The following is a 17,445-nucleotide window of genomic DNA, read 5'->3' as shown; positions in this document are numbered from 1 at the left end:
AAAGGGTACTGGTTAGCATTAAGTTAATTGTGTGAGAAATTAAACTAACTATGCATCAATATGGGTTAACAAGCAAACATTACTGGGGAAGGAAGAAGGTGATGATGGTTAATCTTCTGGTATAGATCAATTTAGTGGGACAAATTTTCTTCTATTTTATGAGATACATAAAATACTCACTTTAGGTGGGTAAAGATCGGAAAGGATTGAACTTTTAGAAAGTCAGAAGGAAGGAAAACAGCATTAAAGTTCCAGAGGATGGAAGACAAGGGGATCTAAGATATGGATGGGAGAAGCAGATTTTGGGGCAAAGACCAAAGGGAAACAGGAAAGATGAGGTATGGATGGATAAAGGAAAAATCCAATCAAAACAAAATAACTCTACCAGAAATAGAAACCTAGGAGATCTATTCAGGAGACATTCCATTGACTATCTCAATATATCAAGAAGGACTGGGTAAAGATATTTTATATTCAGGAGAAAGTGGGCTATCCTTTATGTTTATGTTTACCAATTTAATTACCTCTAACGTATCTCATCACCCTGCCCCTAACTTTGGCTTCTGTTTATACCATTTCCCATGAGAATGCTTTCACCCCAATATTGAGATTTACTTCTCAAAACTCTATCTATTCTTCAAACCTCAAGTTTCATGTCTTCTGTGAATTTTCATTTTCTTACACAGGTTATACTACTTCTAAAATTTTAGTTAAATCGTCATCAAAAGTTAAAGGGTCAGGGCTGAGGTTGTGGCTCAGCAGTAGAGCACTCACTTAGCATGTGCAAAGGTCTGGGTTCGATCCTTAGCACCACATAAAAAAAATAAAAGGTATAGTGTCCAACTAAAACTAAAAGAAGGTTAAAGGGTCAAAGATTGCTACTAGGCTTATAACTGAAAAGCAACAGTACCCTACACTCTTGGTACCCTTTCAACTCTTTTTTGTAGTTCCCTCTGGTATTTACCTCTATGTGATAAATAACAACTTAATAGTACTTTCTCATTAATTTCAGATATTACTTTTAGACATACTATTATGTAGATGACTTAGCATTCCTATTGCCAATTTTGGTTAAGTCCATTAGTCTTTGCAATTCGTGTGTCTATTTAAACATTGCTCATTGATGAGGTACTTTAGTTACATTTCTTATTTTTCCAGTGTACAACTTTTGCTCTTCTCTAACTTATAGTTGCTTTGTTTTAAAACTTGTTTTTTTTTAAAGAGAGAGAGAGAATATTTTAAATATTTATTTATTTATTTAAAAAAGTTTTTGGCAGACACAACATCTTTGTATGTGGTTCTGAGGATCGAACCCGGGCCGCACGCATGCCAGGCGAGTGCGCTACCGCTTGAGCCACATCCCCAGCCCCAAAACTTGTTTTCTTTTTCTCTCTGAATTTCCCCACCCTGCAACAGCCTCTCCAGCGAATTTCCAATATTCCACTCTACTGGAGAATTCATCACTTCTATACTAGTACAACCCCCACCCCCAGCTCTGGAGGACAGTATTGCTGGAGCCGTCTGTCTGCTACAATTTGAATTGAGCACTCTCTAAGCCTACTGAATGAACTAGTCTTCTGAAACCTCCTTTATTCATCAGTAGTGTTGGATCCTTTGTTTCCTGAATACCACATCTCATTTTTTTTCTTAGTTAACAACTCTCCAGTGTGGTGGAGCCCTTTTTCCAGCAATTTCCTAAAATAGGTGATGTCTGAAAATATCTTAGTTAATAATCAATCATTTTCACTAAGCATTTTAAAGGCATTGTTTTCTAACTTCAATATTGAAAAATCTAATAATATTCTTATATTCAATCCTTTACATATGATTTTTAAAAATCTGTAAAACTTTTAGGGCCTTCCCTTTATTCCTGGTGTTTTTTACCTTTATTTTGTTTATTTATTTCCCTATACCTTGTTTTGGAATTCCTCTTTGTTAAACAGGAGATTGCTCTTTCTTTTTTTCTTATTTTTAAGATTGCTCTTTTTTTTCCTTATTTTTAATCTCTTTGTCTTACTATTTATTTTGGGAGAGTTTTCCTCTACTGTAGCTTCTAAATATTCTACTAAAATGTAAAACATTCCTATAATGTTTAATTTCTAAAAGTATATTTTTATGATTTTTAAAAAGAAATAGCAAACATTCTATTTTAGGGAATCAATTCAAACACATTAGCTTTTCATTTTTCTTTATCTTGTATTGTGTATTCCTCTAAAATTATTCTTTCATGTTGGAAGCCTTCCTCAAGCATCTGATATTTGGCTTTTTCAGAGTAAAGCACTGCACACTTACAGTCTTAGCTACTTGAGAGGCTGAGGCAGGATAGCTCAATCCCAGGAGTACCTGGCCAGCCTGGGAACACAGTGAGACCTCCACCTCAAAAAAAGAAAAAGAAAAAAAAGGCAGGGGGAGAAAGGGAAGGTGAGTGTTTGTGTGTCAGGCAGTAGAAATGGCTTGGATGTTCTGGGCCTGGTCAACTGGAAAGCTTTCTTGTAGGTTTATCAGCCAAGTAGGAAGTCTTTACAAATTTCTTCAGGTAAGGTCACCCCACTCTCCTGCCAGGAAGACATGGACCTGTGGGTAGAGTGGGGCTCTATCACCATTCAGTAGTAGGATTTACTTGACCTCCCTGTTTCTAGCCCAGTGCCTCACCATAGCTCCTACTGTGCCTGAGATCCCCAAGTCTAGAGCCTCTCTGGTTTTCTTTATAACTAACTTTTTTGTTGTTGCTGTTTTGTGGTATTGGGGAATAAACTATGGGGCACTCTACCACCGAGTTACACCTCTAGCCCCCCTTTTTTTTTAAATTTTGAGAAAAGGTCTCACTAAGTTTCCCAGGATGGCCTCAAACTTGCAATCCTCCTGCCTCACCTTCCATGGTAGCAGAGATTACAGGTATGTGCTACCATGCCCAGCTCCATCTGCTTTTCATATTATATCTTGTTCAAGTTATAGAAATTTTCTGATTTCAAAGATTAGGTTTATGTTTCTTATTCACCTTTTTGTTTGGGGTGATAACTTCCCAGAGAAGAGGACCAAAACAGCTTTATTTTGCCATTTTAAAATTACAAGTTTCCTTATATGTTTTGTGCCTCTAACAAGGTAGCAGAATACCTGGCACTGAATATATATTAAGTACTTGGTTAATCAATGACTAGAATTGGTTACATAAAGACTAATATGCTGTAAGAAAAACACTCCAAAATGCAATTATGCAAACAAGGTGCCTATTTGTCTTTCTCAAAGAGTGGTTCATAGGTAAGAGGGTAGTTTAGGGTGAAGAGGTGTCACTAGATAATTAGATTATTAAGGGACTGTGGTCTCTTCTCTCATGTTTTTACTCTGTTCTCTCGACTGTCTTTTCTTGGTCAAAACTGGCTTATCATCACTACCTTGCATTCTAGCCCATGGAAAAGGGATCAACCAATCTATAAGAACACCCACTAGTTGACAAGTTCCCTATTATATTTATTATCTCTCAGTTTCTGTGGGCTAGGAATCTGGGCCAATGACCATATGAGCTTGAAAACAGATCTTTCCCCAGTCAAGTTTCAGATGAGGCTCTATCCTTGGCCAGCACCTTGACTGCAGTCTAGGAGAGTCTCTGAGCCAAAAGATCTAGTTATGCTATGCCTAGATTTCTTGCCCACAGAAACTGAGATAATAAATGTGTATAGTTTTAAATAGGGCCCTAAGTTTGAGTAATTTCTTTTTTCAGTATTGGGGACTGAACCCAGAGATTGTAGCTCTACTATTTTTTATTCTTTGAGATGGGGTAATTGCCCAGGCTGGCATGGAATTTGCAAATTGCTGGGGTTATAGGCATATGCTACCATACTTACCATACTCAGCTAGTTTGAGATAATGTGTAATTCACTAAATAGATAACTAATACAACATTTCAACTTTCATCATATAAATTATTAGCTGACAAAACTTCTGATTGTGTATCAGAGATAAGAACAGTTTAAAAGTATAAGGTTAATATACATTTTGACAATATTTTATATTTCATACCATTAAAGTAATATTAAATACTAGGGCTTTATCTGATACCAAACCCTAATTTTTAAAATCTGGAATGATCTGCTGAACATCCTTATCCAAGTTACTAGTAATATGTTTGTCCTGTACCTTTCTACCTATCTCTAGAATGCATTTTTTTTTTCTTCCACAGGTTTAAGAGCTACTAATGCCATAAAAAAATATATATAAACATATAAAAAATTAAAAAAAAACCAAGGCATATAATAAAGCCATATAATAATGCTTTAATTTTAGCCTACAGAGAATAGAAGGTTTGGAGGTTTCCCTTCCAAAGGAATATTTAAAAAAAGAAACAAGGCAGTTGAAATCAGGAAAATCAATATTAACACTGACTGTTTTTACACCTGCTTAGACGTAAATACATACTATAGACCACTGAAATAAAACACCTCAAATGGTTTGGGAGTGGGTAGAAATCTAGATCAAATTTGAAGGTAGCCCCAGGCACAAGGCCTCATGCATGGGTCCCTATGGTAGCTAAAATAAATCCATACTTTCATTTAATTATAAAATACTTAATAGCAATGGGGTACTACAAACAAGGAATAAGTCAGACCAGGTCATTGCAGCTCACAGTTTAGTAGGGAATACAGACAAGTAAATGGGATCTGGTGTGGTATTGTCATTAGGGTATACACAAGCTGGCATAGTGGCACAAAGAAAAATGTCAGAATTGGAAGTGGTAGTTGTCTTGGGAAGATGTATCCATTGAAATTATATATAAACTTGGACTTTAAGGATGACTAGGAATTAAATGGAGGGGGTTGGTAAGAAAAAAATATGAAAGAAAGAACATCACCTATGAAAGCCCAGATGCAAAAGATAAGCTAATGCGTTAGGTGGATGGCCAGAGAGGATGTGGAAAGAAGTATGTAAAGAACTTATAATGCACCGCATGGTCATTCACACTGAAGAGTTTAAACTTTATTTAAGAAACCACAAAACTATTCAGGGGTTGTTAAAGCAGAAGAGTAAATTGGTCTCACTCTTCCCTAGATGACATAAGGTCCATGACAATCTGATTTCTGAAAAATAAACTTTCCCAAATGTTAAAAAGCATATAGAAACACATAACTGTATATATATGTACATACATAATGGCAATATCCAGATGAAAGACATAGCACAAAATCCTGTTTACAACATAAAAACTACTACAAATTACCTTAATAGGAAATGCATAAGAACTATGTCACAAGCTATAAAATTTTGATAAAAGAATATCAGGATAAATGTTGTTTCTGGATGTGAAGACTCAATTTTATTATTTTTTTCATGTTAATCTATAAATTTAATGCAGTTCTAACAAAAATCCTAATATATTTTTCAGGGAGTAACTGACAAATTGATTGTAAAGTTTAATCTGGAAAATTAAATGCATAAGACTACAATTTTGAAAAGTAAAACAGTGGGAAGGCTTGCCTTGCCACATATAAAAAAACTTGATTTCAGACTTCTAAAACTATGAGATAATAAATTTCTGTCATTTAAAGCCACCCAGTTTGTGTTAATTTGTTATGGTGGCCCTAGAATACTTATATTTGGGGTATAACACAATTTTAAATATGATGAGAGGTATCTCAAAAGAGTGAGAAAAGAATGAATTTTATTTATTCAATAAATAAGGATTAAGAAAGTGGACTATTTAGAAAGAAAAATTAGATTTCTGCCTCATATGAGATACTAAAATTCCAAGTGGATCACAGATCTAAATGCAAAACCCAAGCCAAATCAAACAAACAAAATCCACAAACAACAAAACCCCCAAAAAATAGTAGATGAAAATGTAAGAGTATATTTTTATAACTGTGGTGCAAAGAAGGATATTCTAACTAAAACAGGAAACCAGAAGCCAGATGTGACCATTTAAAAATGAAAACTTCTGTATACATACAATGAAAGACAAAATCAATGTTCAAAAAAAAAGGGATAAAATAATTCAAAGGTATTCAACAGATATGGAGTTAATATTCAGAATATATTCAGAGATTATACAGACAAATAAAAAAAACAACAAATAACCAAAAAGAAAAATGGGTAAATGATAGAATACATAGGTCAATCAATAATGTGTGGATATTTAACCAAATAATCAACTGAGATACAAATTAAAATGAGAAACTATTATTTATTTAGACTGGTGAAATAAATATTTTCTGATAATATCTAGTATTGAATAGGGAATGGTTGAACTAGTACTTATACACTGAAATTTTTACAATCTTTTAAAAGAGCAATTTGGTAAAGTCTATTGAAATTTATATGGCCATATCCTTAGTTCCACCTCATCCTTTACTAAGAGTACATCTAATCAAACACAAGTTGACAAAAACAAATAGGATAAAATTAGAATACTAGGTAACCATTTAAAAAAACATCTATATATACTGTCATAAAAAGATATTGACTGAAAAGACCAAGTTGTGCAACACACGTATTTTCAGAGAAAATGAAGCTCAAATTATTTTGTAAACATAAATAATATTTGTCTATGTGTATAATAGCAAGATTAACAACTAAGCTGCAGATATGGTTATTTTGTGGGGGAGGTTGGGAACAATTTTTTAATTCATTTATGTAATATTTAACAAGTGTCCATTGTGTACCAGATATTGGCTCTAAGTGCTGGTGATTCAGTAATAAAATGACAAAAAATAAACAGGTGAGGAAATGGCTGATATCTACTTTCTATGTTAAATAATTCTGTAAATTATGATCTTTCTATATATTTATTATTAAATTTATGGTCAGTTTGATATTTAAAATAAACTATAATGCATTAATAAAAAACTTGACAATATAAAGCAATGTGTTTTATTATTCTCTTAAGAGTCAGTCATGACTTTTTATAAAAGTCATTGACATATTTAAAAATATGTTTTGGGCTGAGTACATGCCTGTAATCCTAGCAATGCAGGAGGCAAAAGCAATAGGATCAAGTTTAAGTCCAGCCTGTGCATTTTAGCAGAACCCTCTCTCAAATTTAGAAAATTTTTTAAAAGGCTGGTGTGGGGATGGGGTGTAGCTCAGTGGCAGAGTGCCTGCTTGCCTAGCATGCAGCAGGCCCTGGGTTCAATATCTGGCAACACACACACACACACACATCAAAATAAAGAGATGGTTTTAAACATGGGAAAGTGAATTTTAAAAAAAAGGGTGGTGTGTAGCTCAGTGGTAAAATGCCCCTTGGTTAAATCCACAGTGCCCTCTGACACATGCACAGGTAAATTCAATGTGAGATAGTGACAAGTTTCTAATACTGTAAAATGATTGCTTTGCTCAGTTTAAAAATAAGAATAATTTTGTGGCATCTGATTTGTCTCTATCCCTTGTGATACAATATTCTACTTACGGTTTGTGGATTAATCTCCTCCTCTCCCATAGGTTCATCCATAATTTGCTGTCCATTCTGTGAAAAGCACATCAAGTAGAAAGTTACCAAAACAGATTTCACATCAAAGTTAAATGAAGACAAAAAAAAGAAAAAAAAAAAAAAAAAAAAAAACTAATTCAGAAATATTTTCTCTATAGTGCTCTAATGAAATACAACCACCATCTAAGAATGCAGTTGCAAATTTGCCAACAGGTTGTGCTTCAAAAGTTCTTCTGTGAATTATTTGAAATTATAAAAAATATTTTCCCATGAAATAATATAACAAATGATGACTACCTTTCCAGGTGAGCCCTTGAGTTTATTTCAATAGTTAAATGCATTGCAAATGGTCTTAGTTAAGCCTCACCAAAGAGCATTTACAACATTATGTATGGCAAAACACATTCTAAACTCCAACTTCATTAAAAATTAATCAGGGAAACATTGATTATTTCAGAGATAATTAAGCTTAATTTCTACATCAAAATAAATTTCAGATGGATTAAACATTGAAATGTCAAAAAATAAAATTATGTAAGTCTCAGAATACAGGTGAATAATAATCATGGAGTAAAGAGGTTAGAAATAATAAGGAAAAAATGACATCTGAATACATAATACTTTAAAACTTCTTCTGCTAGACACAAAAAAGATAAAAGACAAACTGATTACAAAAAATAAAGTAACATATGACAAAGGGTTGATATCCTTGATACATAAAGAGCTTTGTTTAACATACCTGTAAGAAAAAACATGAACCTCAACAGAAATGAACAGGGGAAAAAGTTCATTCGGCCTTAGTACCAATCACAAAAATGCATTTAACCCAAAGATACCTTTTGCCTTTCAAATACGTAATGGTTTACAAATAACAGCAACACTCAATGCTAAAGTGGGCATGGAAAAAAAGAACATTCTGGATTAACTACTGGAAAAACTGTGAAATCAGCACAACCCTTCAGGAAGGCAATCTATGTCTATTAAAAAAAAACCACAAAATTCTGAAATGTCTCATTGATTCTATTTCTGTTTTTTTTTTTAAATGGACAAGTGCACAAAGATGTATATACAAGAATGCTCACCATAATTTTTTCCAAAAAGAACTCCAAATTGGAAACCTAAATTCCTAACAATAGAGAACTAGTTAAATATATATTATGGTACATCCATATAATGGAATACTATACAGTCATTAAAAACAATGATAAAGATGTAATTTATTGACATGGAAAGACAGTCACATGTAATAAGTGAAAAAGGAGTTTACGAAACAATATGAATTGTAATGATCCCATTTTAAGCAAATATATACATTCAAATATGCATATATTTGTATGGGGAAAACTCTGGAAGGATATACACCAAAATGTCAACAGTGGCTATCTGGGTGGTAGAATTTTAGACAATTTAAATTGTTTATTTGTTTTCTTATTTGAATGTTCTAATATGTTTACAATGTCTACAATGAATATGTATTACTTGTGTAATTTAAAAAACAAACAAACAAACATAAGTCAGGAACACAGGGATTTCTCTCATTCCCTCACTGGAAAAAAGGAGTAGTCCTTTGACTACTCGTTAATTCAACAAGTACAGAAAGATCTAAGCTAACTGTCTTATGAGAATTGTAAACTGGGAAATAAAGGCAGCTCACCTATTATTATTCCATTTACCACATGGGGCAGCTTCTCTGAATTTGAACTCCTCTCTCTAATCTTCCCATCCCTATTTCCATCTCATACATTCCATCTCATTCATGCTCTGTTCTAAGTACTGATCTGGAGAGAAAGGGTAAATAAAATATGGCCTTCATCCTAGAAGGTCTACTGACTTATACAAAGGGTACCCTTCAGTTTTACCCACTCACAGAGGATGTTCCTGGGTTAGTTAATATCTATATAATACTATAAAGCACAAAAATGGTGCTAATGTGCAGGAAAACTGGGGAGGCAGGTAAAACATCTTCAGTTTCCTAAGACATTTTCAGAGGCTACAATATTGCCCATTTCTATGGTAAACACATCCAACTGTCTCAAGGATACTATTTTCTCCTAAAAGCTACTACTATTTACTTGACTGGCTACTGATTATCTTTATCCTAACACCCCAAAGAAACCTTAAACTAGCTCTTAAGAACTCTGTTTCTGGAGTCAAACACATACATTTAAAATCCTGTTGTTATTACTAATTACGAAGCCTTGGACAGCTTAATCTAAGCTCTAATGAAGATTTTTAAAGTTTCATCTTCAGAGAGTTGTTGTGGAAGATTAAATGAGATAAAATATATATAACCCTAAGCATAATACCTGGCATTTAGTAATCAATGTTATTTTTATTATGTCCAAAATTCAATCACCTTACTTATGGCCCACCAACTTGCCCCCTCCCTCTCCTATATTTGCTATCTTAATGAGTGGCACCATCATTCATCTAGTAGCCCAAACTACATTTTCTCATTAATTGTAAACCATTATCCTCTGTATCACAAATCTGCTCAATGTCTGTTCATCATTTGGGTTTTTTTTTCTTTTTCTGAATACTTGGTCTAACTTGAGCTGCACTTACATTTTCCTAATTTCCAAAATTTTATTTTGGAAATAAAATTTGACAACCATCTGCTCCTTGTAATTTTCAATGTATTCATAACAAGTATCACAATTTGTAACTTCATTTAAAGCAAACCAATACAGTAGAAACAGCATTGAACTTGGAATTGGTAGATCAGGGGTAGAACCAGAGATCTGCCACTTACAAACTTTGAGATTTGAGACTTTTCTCTTAGCCTATTACTTTATCTGTTCAAAATGGAGATATTTTCCCTATCTACCCAAAGATTTATTTATTGAGTCAAAACTGAAATAACTCATAAGAAAGCAGTTGATAAAGAGCTGTACCAATGCAAATTACTATTAAGGTGAAGGTAAGGTAGTTTCAGGAAGATAAAATAATACTCTATCAAGTCCTTTTGATTTTGAAATTAAAATACTTAGGACTGGTAAAGGATCTCAAATGTCTTCTGTTTTAACTACACATCATGTGCTTTAATTCTTTTTACCTTGTTATCGCCTATGTTTGAATACCACCAGGATAAGAATGCAGGCTCATCAGGCAGTCTTTTACATTATCTCAGAAAAAGCACTGCCTGCTAGTAACTTTCCTCAGCCACAAATTCACTTTAAGAGGATTACTAACAAATGGTTAACAAATGAAGAACTTGTCTGTAGGCTATCTGCAAATTCACAGGAAGTAAATCTACATCTATGATCATAAATTACTCTGAATCTCAGTTTTCCTAGATAACTCAAGTTTCCTCAAGTCTGTCTTTGTTATTATTTCTTTTAGATGAGACTTGTCACCCTCCTCTTTTCTGAGTAAATGCCAATTCATCTTAAAGAATGGTATATGGAATTAACATTCCAACCTTAGTAGGACCAATGCAAAGTAAAGGGCATAACACCTCCCTTGTCCTAGATAATACACTTATATAAATGCAATTCACATCTGCATTACTTCTGGTATCTGAACAACACACTTTTGACTCTGTGAGTTTTCTGTGGATTAAATACTTATTTTCTTTACTTATACTACAACTAAGCCCCGCATCTTCTATCCCTACCTGTTATTACTTCCATGAATAAAACCTTAATTTTATTCTTTTTTATATGTACTTTTTAGTTGTTGATGGGCCTTTATTTTATTCATTTATTTATATGTGGTGCTGAGATTCAAACCCAGTACCTCACACATGCCAGGCAAGCGCTCTACCCACTGAATTTTATTCTTGATTCATCTTTTGCACCTCTTAATTTTATTCTTGATTCATCTTTTCCACCTCTGACCCATTACTACAGTTTCTAGAGATTATATTCTAAATTTGTCAATCAGCCTCGTCACTATTTCAGCTTCATGTCATCCACAAATTTCCAATATACTTTCTTAACTACCCAGCTAACTAACAGTATAAACAAAGCAATCTAATAAAAAAAAATTAAGTCAGACATGATCTAAAAGGTATTCTATTCTCTACTGTTTGCTAAACTTAGAAAGGAAATCGATACTTTTGCAAAGATTTAAAATTTTGAACAATTTGCCAGGTACAGTGTCACATGCCTGTAATCCCAGCAACTCAGGAGGTTGAAGCAGGAGGATCCCAAATAACTTAGTAAGACCCTGTCTCAAAATAAAAACTAAAAAGGGCTACAGATATAACTCAGTGGTAAAACACCCCTGGGTTTAATCCCCAGTACCAAAAATTTTAGGAAAATTAAGTTTTGGCCGGGCCCGGGGGCACATGCCTGTAATCCCAGCGGCTCAGGAGGTTGAGGCAGGAGGATCGCAAGTTCAAAGTCAGCCTCAGCAAAAGTGAGGCACTAAGCAACTCAGCGAGACCCTGTCTCTAAATAAAATACAAAATAGGGTTGGGGATGTGGCTCAGTGGACCAGTGCCCCTGAGTTCAATCCCCAGTCCCCAAATAAATATAATTTGAATGACTTAATTTTTAAAATAGGAAAATATGAAAGTTGATATTATAATACATATTTGAAAAACTTTACAAAGCTTTTTCTACCAAAAGCATCTCCATTACAATGAAACTTTTCTATCTTTGAAACAAGAATTCTAATTTCTATCTATTAGAAATGAGCATAAATTTACTTTTGCAGTTGAAAAGTTTACATTTTCTTTTTGAAAAAATGACCCTGTTTTCATTAGCAATTAGGTTCCATGGGTTAGCAGTCTGACTCAATACTGTACATTCTATAGTTCCCAAAGTTCACGGAACAGTACTTATTAAACAGGAAAAAATATTTCTCTAAAGAAGCAACAAATAGATAAAAACATGTGTTCGAAAGATGTGTTTACTGGATGTAAACCTTAGCTCTGTCACTTACTGGTGTAGTACTTGAACTTGGGTAAATTACTTAACATTTCGAGCCTATTTTTTCATTCATAAGATGCATATAATATTTATCTCACAGGGATATTGTAAAGGATCCACCAAGGGACAGAGATGCTCAGTAAATGCTACTTCTCTTCCCTATTTGCCTCAAATGGCTGTGTAATGTTTACATTTCTCAGATAACTTCTAAAGATGTAAAGCAATGAAGAAGTATAGGAAAGATGCCCGTTTTACCACTTACTACAGTCAATTTCCTGCCAACTGGGGTGGAAAAAATCTTTAATATGTGTGCTATATTTCTATACAATGTGGCTAAAGAATGAGTATGGACCAAAAAATAGTTGAAAAGTGAGGCAAATGTATTTATCCTCTCTCATCCCACCACGCTGTCTCCTAGCCAAAAAAACTGGAGCCTGGCAGATTGTACATATGCAAATATGATATGAAATACTGAAAAAAGGTTAGGAAATGCTAATCATGCTTTATTTTGTTAGTCTGAAATGTGTAAAAAGTCACAAATTGGAATAACCTACAATATGGGTCTCATCAGAACAAATCAGATAAAGGAAACTGCTCGAGTTTCAGCAGGAATTACTTTCAAAACAACCTTCAATATTGTATAAAATTATCACTTAAGATCATCCTCCAGGTTTAGAAAAGAACAGTTTAATCAGTAATTCTGAACCAAGGTTTCAGGACTTCTAGAGCATTTCCTAGGTGTTTTTCAGGGAAATGCTGACATGTTAAAAATAAGAATATTTCCTTAATTTAAAAAAATTCATTTTAAGAAACCCTATTAAGCAGATTATTTTGCTGTAATGGCATGTTACAATGCACATTCCCAGGCTATTGTGACATCTCTGAAGAATATAAGTTAAAAAATTCTTCAAGTCCAGCAGATCATCATGTACAAGTATACTAGGACTGAATAAATGATCAGATTGATAAAATACAACCTTGACTTTTTTAAAGACATATCAACTACTGACATTCTCTTACCTATAAATGAAATGTACATATGAACACTGGCAGAAAAGGATACCTGACAAAGAAAAAATAGTCTGAAATAATAGGAAGGGAAGAAGAAAAGAAAGGGTCCAGAGCCATAGTGTATTTATATGGAGACCCAGGTTGTAGGAACAAGCAAGGACCACACTTTTTTTTTAAAACCACCCTCAAGTTTCCACAAGTATTATCTGCCTTCCCAAACTTCCTGATATCAGCAGAGGTTTCCTGCCCAAAGCTTATGTAACAGGTGTTTCATCATGAAGGTGCCGAGTATGAGGCATTAAAAACCTCCCTCCAACTTTGGTTAAGATAACATCACATTGTTCAGAATCCAAAGAATCTTCTATGCAATCACATTGAAACAATAAGAAACAAGCATTTTATATTCTTAATAAGGAATGTATATAATCCTTACCAACGTGACAGGATTAAGAATCAGCTCCTCATTTATCCTAAGGAAATATCAGAGATGTGCATAAAGACTTATGTACAGTGATATTCATCATACTCATTATACTGAAAAATAGAAAACAATCTAAATGACCAACAGGGGACTGGTTAAATAAATCATAATACATCTATTAATATGTAGGAATACTATTAAATGGTTAAAATTAGGGCCTCAAAGAAAAATTAATGATGCAAAAATATGTTTGCAATATATTAAATTAAAAAGGATATGAAACTATCAGTATGACCCCAGTTTGCATCCTCCCTCCCAGCATGGGTGCATGTCATTGGCAAAACATAAAATCTTATCAGTAGTTACCTGGGCCATAGGATTTTCTTCTTTGTACTGTCTTTTCAAAATTATATACACTTATTATGTATTTTTATGCAGAAAAAACAATAAATGTAATTAGAAAAATCAGTTTTATTTCTAGTTATGGTGCCCTTATACCTGCTTTATTATTCCTCTAGCTACCAAAGACCTGTTAGTACCCAAGATTTTTCTATTTCCTAGACTAGGGTAGAAATGACCTCTGGTTATATCTACATTTCTAAGTTTATGAGGACCCTTTCAGAAGCTTTTATTTTTATTTATTTTCTCTGGTCCTGTGGTGTGGCCTCAGAAAATAAGCTTTAGGCAGGCCTGAATCCACTTCATGTTTTTAAAGTGTACCCCTAAGGGGAATTCTGCTTATGACACAAGACATGTTGAGATAAGAATAAAGAAATGAAAACACAGTAGCCAAAATTAAGTTTGTATCATGAATAGCAAGTATTAGAACTGACACTGCAGAAAACAGAATCCATGCCACAGAGGACAAATTTGAGTAAATGAAAATAAAATAAAATAAAATAAAAAAGTAAAAAAAAAAAGATCTTAAAACTATGGAAGACAAGACAGAAAAATAATCTATGAACAACAGATGTTCCTAAAAAATACAAAACAGAGCAATTTAATTAATCAAAAGTACAAGAAAATTTTCCAGTTCTGAAAAAAATACCTGAGACTGGAGACTGAGAAGGTTCAACAGAGATCATCAACACCAAGACATGTCCTGGCAAATGTTTTTAAATTTCAAGGATAAAGATATAATCCTACAAGCATACAAGCAGAAAAAAATAGGTTATTTCAAAGGAACTAGAATCAGGTTGACCTCAGCTTTCTCCTCTGCAACAATAAACTGCCAGAAGACAATGAAGTAATGACCTATAGGGAGTTGAAAGGGAAAAGTTAAGATCTAAGAATTTTATACCTCACCCTAGTTTTTCATGTACAAAGGTCACAGGAAATTATTCTTAGATTTGCAAAGTCATAAAATTTCATCATCCTGATAGTATCTTTTTAAAACAAATTGTTCGAAGGTACATCTTAGACCATCAAAAGAGAATCAAAAAATAGTTCAAGAATATTTGAGGCGGGAAAGAACTATTGAAGTATACTGACACCAACTTAAAAATAACTGAATAAATACTTAGTTCTACTAAAAGAAAGGGTAAATAATGAATAAAAATTGATAAGTATATAAACAATATAAAAGAGAAAAGCACCTCAGGCTAAATTAATGTGGACTTAAAAGAGGTAATAGGAGAAGCAAAGACTCTAAATACTCCATCTTTCCTACAAGGATATTTAACAACTATTTTTAGTAATTATCTAATAAATTTTAGAATATTTTGAAAAAACACACAATAATAAAAAATAGACATCATTACAGTCCAAATCACTAAAGAAGATAATAAATGGCAAATACCATTAACAGTCCTTTATGCAGACATCGCATTCAACCCTAAGAACATGAGGTGAGTATAATTACCCCTAACTTTACAGTTGAGGAAAGCAAGGATCAGCAAAGTTAGTGATTGGCAAAAAGCAGAATTCACACCCAGATCTTTCTAGCTATATAATTTATTTTTCTATATTTCACGACCTCCTCAAACAAAACAATCCATATGGCAGAAGAAAAAAAAAACACAAGAAACAAAATGACAGAACTCATTCCAAAAGTAATAATATAAGAAATGTAAAGAGTCACTCAATGGCATTTTATTCAGCCTTAAATAAAAATAAAATTATGGCATTTGGAGGAAAATGGATGGAACTTGACATTATGATAAGCAAAACACTTCAAACTTAGAAGTTGAAAGGTCATGTGTTTTCTCTATGTGGAAGTTAGAAGTGAAGAAGGAAAAGAAAGGTGGGGGGAAGGTCTTATGAAAATCATGAAATCGTGAAAATCATGAGATCAGTAGAGGAGAGGGACTAGGTGGTGAGAGGATGCTGGGGAATGTTATTGGTCAAATTATATTGTTAAATTGTATTCATATAAGAATATATAACAATAAATTCAGCCATTATGTACAACTTTAATGTGCCATTAAAAATGTGGAAAAGAGTGACTTACTAGGTATTTGATGCTATTATAGAATTATTGATATTTTTATGAGTAATAAGAGTAAGGTAGGTATATATTTTTAAGTCATTATTTTTAAGAAGTATAAATGCAAATATTTACATCTGAATTGGTGTTTCTAGGATTAACTTCAAAATAATCCTCTGGAGTAGGAGAGGAGAAGGTTGTAGGGTGGGTTGGAAAGGCTAAGTAGAAATGAAATGGCTGGGTTATGGATATAGGGTAATTCATTACACTACGTATTACTCTGCATTGAAAAATGTTTCACAAAAAATCTTGGATTTTCCTTGCATGCACAAGGCCCTGGGTTCAATCCCCAGCACCACATACACACACAAAAAAATCTTGGATTTTATTTTTAATTAAAGTGCTCCCTCCAAAACAGGTAAGTATACAGACATGTAAAGAAAAAGAAAGCAAGTGTTTGTAACATTAACACCGAAAACAAAATGTAAGGCAAAAACCTTATGCTGATTAAAATGGTCATTTTATTTGGACTAAAGATATAATCAGTATTGAATATACATAGTAATCGTAATTGGTATAATTTACTGAGCTCTTACCCACCAGGTAAATGCTAAACACTATTAATTATCTTTGATGCTTCTAAAAACTTTTAATCACCAATTTAAAAATGAGGAAATTAAGCCAAGATGAGTATATCAATATTTTAAAGTACTGTATTCCCAGCCCCTAGCAAAATGTCTGCCATGCAATAGGTACACAATAAATATTTGTTGCATACACAAAAAGTCTAATATCCTGTGCAAAGCGAAGAACACATTCCACCACAAAATCTAAAACTCCTAATCACATAAAAATCTTTTAATAATGACTTTTCATAGTAAGAATACAGACGCTTATTTCCTTCTGTGTATATTTCTCTATTTTTTCAGATTTTGTACAATTAGCATGTGTTATTTTTTTAAACACAAAGTCATTAAAAAAGAGCAAGTGCATAATAGCACAGAACATTTAGCCACAGACTTGACAAACCACAAAACACAAAAGTAGATGCTTTGGGACTATAACATGAAATCAATGGAAACATAGTGGATGGGAAAATTTTAGCACACTAATACCAACTAGCAAAGTAAACAAAATAAGGACAAAGCATTTGAAATAATTTGTATTAGGATAGGTAGAACAATATTTTTTTTCTTGTACTGGGGACTGAGCTTAATGGTGCTTCGCCACTAAGATACATCTCCAGCCCTTTTAATTTTTTGAGACAGGGTCTCATTAAATTGTAGAGGCT

The 17,445-nt window shown here is 33.2% G+C and overlaps 1 protein-coding gene across 7 annotated transcripts in view; it reads right to left on the bottom strand.

Moving 5' to 3' along the window:
* Rps6ka3 (ribosomal protein S6 kinase A3) overlaps positions 1 to 17,445 on the bottom strand; it is a 122,359-nt gene that overhangs the window by 85,613 nt on the left and 19,301 nt on the right. For 3 of the 7 annotated variants that reach the window (XM_046425828.2, XM_046425822.2, XM_046425821.2), the window contains exon 2: positions 7,400 to 7,456. In XM_046425828.2, coding sequence (XP_046281784.1) covers positions 7,400 to 7,441 — 42 coding nt within the window. In that variant the 5' untranslated portion in view covers positions 7,442 to 7,456. Of the gene's footprint in view, positions 1 to 7,399; positions 7,457 to 8,502; positions 8,523 to 13,741; positions 13,843 to 14,777; positions 14,872 to 17,445 lie in introns of those variants that run through there. The other 4 variants (XM_046425825.2, XM_046425826.2, XM_058573061.1 and 1 more) reach the window with 4 other exon arrangements.

Source organism: Marmota monax, unplaced genomic scaffold, assembly GCF_021218885.2.
Source record: "Marmota monax isolate L192 unplaced genomic scaffold, Marmota_monax_Labrador192_F-V1.1 WCK01_AAM20220418_F8-fsc00203, whole genome shotgun sequence".
Lineage (NCBI taxonomy): Eukaryota > Metazoa > Chordata > Mammalia > Rodentia > Sciuridae > Marmota > Marmota monax.
This window is presented reverse-complemented; position numbering and strand designations above follow the sequence as displayed.